Source organism: Austrofundulus limnaeus, unplaced genomic scaffold (assembly GCF_001266775.1).
Source record: "Austrofundulus limnaeus strain Quisiro unplaced genomic scaffold, Austrofundulus_limnaeus-1.0 Scaffold254, whole genome shotgun sequence".
NCBI lineage: Eukaryota > Metazoa > Chordata > Actinopteri > Cyprinodontiformes > Rivulidae > Austrofundulus > Austrofundulus limnaeus.
Genome location: NW_013952656.1, coordinates 581,035 through 586,301, shown reverse-complemented (window position 1 = coordinate 586,301; position 5,267 = coordinate 581,035). Strand labels below are relative to the sequence as shown.

Here is a 5,267-nt window from a genome sequence, read left to right as displayed (position 1 = left end):
GTTTCTTCAACAGAGTCTTGAACATTGAAACACATGTTTAGATGAAACCGAGAACATTCAGTGTCTCGCTGGGTCACTTTAAGTTTAACAGATAAAAAAAAAACATTAAGGGTAAAAGAAGCACTGGGAGAAAATAGACATTTCAGCTGATGCAGCTTCAAATGTTCAGAGTCATGCAAAATCAGCTGATTTAAGCTGTCTTGTTCTAGTTCTTTTTTCAATAAAGCTTCTGCCTGTCATTTTAATGAGCTGTTCTCAAGATATTGCAAAGAAAGAAAGAAAGAAAGAAAGAAAGAAAGAAAGAAAGAAAGAAAGAAAGAAAGAAAGAAAGAAAGAAAGAAAGAAAGAAAGAAANGAAAGAAAGAAAGAAAGAAAGAAAGAAAGAAAGAAAGAAAGAAAGAAAGAAAGAAAGAAAGAAAGAAAGAAAGAAAAAAAGAAAGAGCTGGAGGGGTACAGGGATGAAGATGTTTTCCTTCATCTTGTGTTCCCTCAGTGCCCATTTTATCTCTGATAAAGGACACTTAGTGATATTTGTTCTCTGCCGGTTAGACCCTTGGGCAACTCCTCTCCTCTGCATTTACACCAGCAAACACAAACACACATTATCACAATATTTGTAATCACAGAGCCTAAATTCTTTTGATTTTTCTTTTATGATGCAGATGAATCAATATTTCTTCAGATCCACAAAATATACAATTACTGCATTCTTAAATAAGATTAAAGATCATTGATTTTCACCACTTTACTGTGGCTTCTCCTTTTTTGTCAAAGCTTGCTGTGATGCGGTTGCAAGCGAGGAAAAACAAAAAAAAAAAAGCAATTTCCCCTTTAATGTACAAGTGTTTACGTCCATGCAGCACAAAATCAACCCCTGTCAAATGCAGGCAGCGTAGAAAGATGGAACTCATTTCTGGTCAGTCTTTTCATCTAAGTGTAGTTCAAGACACGGCAATGGTGTCTCCCTTAAAAGAATGTACCCTTTGTGTCCCTGGAAAGTATCCTCTTGAAAGCCCTTCTGAAGTCTTTGTTGAAGATGGTGTAAATGACAGGGTTGAGACAGGAGTTGCAGTAGCCGATCCAAAAGAAGAATTTAAATAGAGGGTCGGGTATGCTGCAAGTGTTGGGACACACTGCCTTCAGAGAGTACGAAAAGAAAAAGGGGAACCAGCAGACGACAAACACTCCCATGACGACAGCCAGGACAAAGGTGAACCTCTTCTCCCTGTTCATCATGGCTTTACGCCGGGAAATGGGTGTCCCCTGAGTCTTAGACATGTCCTCAGGGACTAGTTTGGTTCCAGATGATGTCATAATTGTGTTTTTGTGTCTGCAGGCCAGACTCGCAACCTGACTTTTGTTCATTGTGTTTTGGGAAAGCCCCAAATTTTGTCTGTCAGGATTGTTTTCATTTCGTTCGGCCTCCTCTGCTTGATGGCCACCCTCGTCATTTTCCAAATCAGCATCGGAGCCAGAGCTGGAGGTGTTATCAGGATGTTCTTCCTTGCCTGACTCCAGTTGCTTTTGGGTCTTTGTGTGGGAAACAGCGGTACGGCCTGGGTTTTCACATGGTGGAACTGAAACAGGGTTTTGTTCTGTACTCGACTGAGGAGGATGATGCTTGTTGGTTTCTTTGACTGGCTTCTTAAGTGAAGACTGTGTGGAATCTGACGGGGATGTTATGGAATCTAATTTTTGTTGGCTAGGAGTAGGGCTTCCATGGTTCTCAGTTTTCTGCAATAGCTCAGGTAACTTCGCAGCAGGCTCATTGACTCCCACACCAACATTAACTCCTTCCACTGGCTTGTGTTTCTGTCCAGGTGGGTGGCGAGTATGCTGCTTGGCAATCTGATAAATCCTAATGTAAACAAGAATCATAATCACACAGGGGGCAAAGAATGAGCCAACGGTGGAGTAGAGGATATACCAACGTTCGCTGTTTAGCTCACACTTCTCTTCACCTCCTTCACTCTTGTCCAAGGTGAGGAGAGGAGGGAACGAGATTACTGCAGAAATCAGCCAGACGATGATAATGGCCACCTTGATGCGCGTGGATGTGCGTTTGGTGCCGTAAGACACAGGCCGAGAGATTGACAGGTAACGGTCCAGAGCTATTGCACACAGGTGCACAATGGAGGACGTGCAGAAGAGAACATCTAGTGCCAGATAAATTTCACACCAAATGGAACTGAATGCCCAGTAGCCCTGCAACTCGTTGGCCAACGAGAAGGGAATAATTAGGGTGGCGACTAAAATATCTGCTGCAGCAAGTGAGACCAGGAAGAGGTTTTGCACCCCCTTTAGGGATCGGGACGTTAGGACTGCGATGATGACCAGGATGTTCCCGACTATGGTCAAGATCATCATAAAGGTGATGGCGATGGCAAAGGCTGCAGTGGCTTGTGGTGAGTAGTTTGAAGTTCGAATGGTGCTCCTGTTGCAGGGTCGAGTTCCAGAGACAAGACTGAGATTCTTGTGATGCAGTCCGCCGAGCTCTGACAAGCAGGGTGCATCTAGGATAGCTGCCATGGTGGTGATGGGGTCAAACTTTATCCAATGTCTTTTACAGAAGGAGAGACAGAACTGGAGTGCTTCTGCTGTAAACCATTGGGAAACTAAGGGTCCTCTAAAGGAGGGAAAGGACCAATTGGCTGGATGGCTTTGGTCATAGTGAAACCATGTGATCTTTGCATAGGAAGGCAGATCTAGAAAAGAAAAACACATTTCATAACTATGTTATTTTTATTTTTATTATTTTACATCTTTTAGTGATTACATAATTTCCAGGAATGACTGTTCTACCAGTTGGCCTACAAAATGTATGAACAGATAAATGCAGCAGGATATTGATATAAATCTCTTATCTGGATTTTATTTCAGTTTTCTGATAAGCTGCTATTTTCTGTTTGGATGCTGCCCCATGTTTCAATCAACAGTTTTCATAAACCCTAGCAACCTTAGTGTGTGTGCAAAAGACGAGTTCCCATAATGCATTCAATGGCTTCTGGACTAGGGTCAAATAGAAAAGTTGTTAGAAACAGCAGACTTAAGAACAAATTGAAAGATTGTCTTTGCTCTAAACATGAATTTAAATGTCTGACATGATTGTTTGTAGTGTGCAAAAGTCTTGAATCACAGTCCTTATTAAATAACCAGACATCCTTAAAAAATGTAAAGTCTTCATGAGCAAATATTATCCAGGTTGCATGTGTGTGTGTCTGCTGGTCATCTCATGGTACTCTAGTTTCCTCCCACAGTTCCAAAGCATTTGGTGTGAGTGTGTTTGTTTGTCTCTGTGTGGTGCTGTGATGGACTCGCAGGGTGTACCTAACAGTTTTCTGCAAATCCCTGAACAGAGTGCGTATTGAAAAAGTCATGGGTGTGCATCTTTTGGAAAAAAATAAAAGAATAAAAACATCTGACCTAAGTGATGAACTAGAAAAAGTAGCTGAATCCAATTTAATTGCACCTAAATCACTACGTTACACGTAGAATATTTTAAAGAAGACCCCCACTGATGTTTGACAGGCATAACATAATGTAGTGTTTTAGTGCCAATAGAGTGATTCCTAAAGAGAGTTTTGCTCTTCATCATCCTTCATCAAATGCTGAAGGATGAAGTAAGGTGAATTTCACATCCTCCATGCTGGATTTTTCCAATAATCTTCAAAATTTCTGACTGAGATACTGTTCATCTGCTCTAATTTTAATGTCTGCCACATCTTTTCCTTATCCAATCTGCTCATTTGTTTTTATGAACAACCTGCACACCATGATAAGATTTGTCTACAGCAATCTTTGAGAATCATCATATTGTTACAATGGCATTTTGTTTTGTCTGCCAAAGTGGGTTATATTTGGACATCCTTTTTTTATCCATACCTTAAGCTAAGTAACTTTTGAGAGATCCACAAGTGAAACATATATATATATATATATAATAATAATATATATAAAATAAAAGAATATTTTTAAAAACTTTCAGAAACCCTCAGTACAAATTATTCAAAGTAGAAAGTCTGACTCCTTGGAAACAAAATATGAAGAAATTATAGCTGAATATTTTTGCAGAGCTTTGTGCGACTCTACATTTTAAATTTATGGTGTTAAATCTGGTTTCTTTAGCTCTAAGCCTGCATCCAGTACTGAATTTTATGACTCTACAAACAGCAAATAAATTATTTTTGTGTTAAAATGTCCTTAATTTATATTAGAAAATAAGCAAATTTGAAATGGATGCCTGTTTTATTTGGACTTTTGTTAGAAGAAGAGGGAGATTTAATTTTCTATGTAAAGCTTGTTTCTGCAAGGTTTTGACACTGGATTTCAGTGTGTAGTGTGGTATTATGTAAGGTGCAGAGTTTTATATTTGGTTGCACAACTGCAAATGGGTTGACTTTTTTCTGCACAGTCAGAGCAGAGATGATTTTAATGCATTCACATTTACTGTCTGACAATGAAAAAATACAGCTTTTTTGGTAAGTTGCATTTTGCCTTTTGATGGAGTTTTATTATAGTTAATTGAATCTGTTTGTGTCCCAATGCCATTATCTGACTAAATATTCAGTATATTCCTACAGTGCAGTATAAAAAAACTGCATTTATGTAAATTTTATTCAGTTTGACCTTTAGTTTCTAGGTTCCCATTCTTAAACTTGCAGCAGATAACTGTTTTTACAGCAAACACTTTGCTCATTTACTAATAAACAGAACCACAGAGACTTTAGTGAGTGCGCTTCGGTTTACACCCAGAAAACAAAGGGAAATTCTTATTAAATCTGCACTTACTTCATCTCTGTAGCCTTACTCCGTGCCAACAACTTGAAAAGTTATTCTCAGACAAGAGCGTGTAGAATTTCAAAGCAAGCATCCGGAAATAATGCGTCACTGAATGTCCCGACAGTGGACAGAGGGAGGCAGAAAGTCCGCTGACGGGTGGATCGTGTTTTAAAGAAGGGTCGGTGTGCAGATGGACAGCAGAACCGATCCGTCCGCGCTCTGAGCTGCTCCTGTCCGGCGCGGACTCGGGAGGAGGTCTGCTGCTCGCAGGGGGAGAGATGGAGAGGAACGGATGCTGACTTCACCGACGCGCCTCTTTACGCGCAGATTGTCCACAGCACCTCCGCGCGCTGCCCGCCTGCCCACCTGCCCACCCGCCCTGGGAACCAGGTTAAAGGTGACACGCGGCTCCTGGAGCAGGAAGGACGGTGGGAGGCTTTTATCCATGTGAAACCTTTTCATCTTTCAGTGTCAGGTCTGTTTAGTAC

The 5,267-nt window shown here is 40.6% G+C and overlaps 1 protein-coding gene across 1 annotated transcript; it reads right to left on the bottom strand.

Annotated features, from left to right (window-relative positions):
- Window positions 1-394: 394 nt before the first annotated feature.
- On the bottom strand, window positions 395-4,878 carry LOC106526056 (alpha-2B adrenergic receptor). The gene is made up of 2 exons (XM_014020515.1): window positions 4,789-4,878; window positions 395-2,705 (listed from the first exon to the last, which is right to left on the bottom strand). The coding sequence occupies exon 2, from the start codon at window positions 2,527-2,529 to the stop codon at window positions 967-969; it is 1,563 nt and encodes a 520-aa protein (XP_013875969.1). The 5' UTR covers window positions 2,530-2,705; window positions 4,789-4,878; the 3' UTR covers window positions 395-966.
- Between the last annotated feature and the right edge of the window lie 389 nt (window positions 4,879-5,267).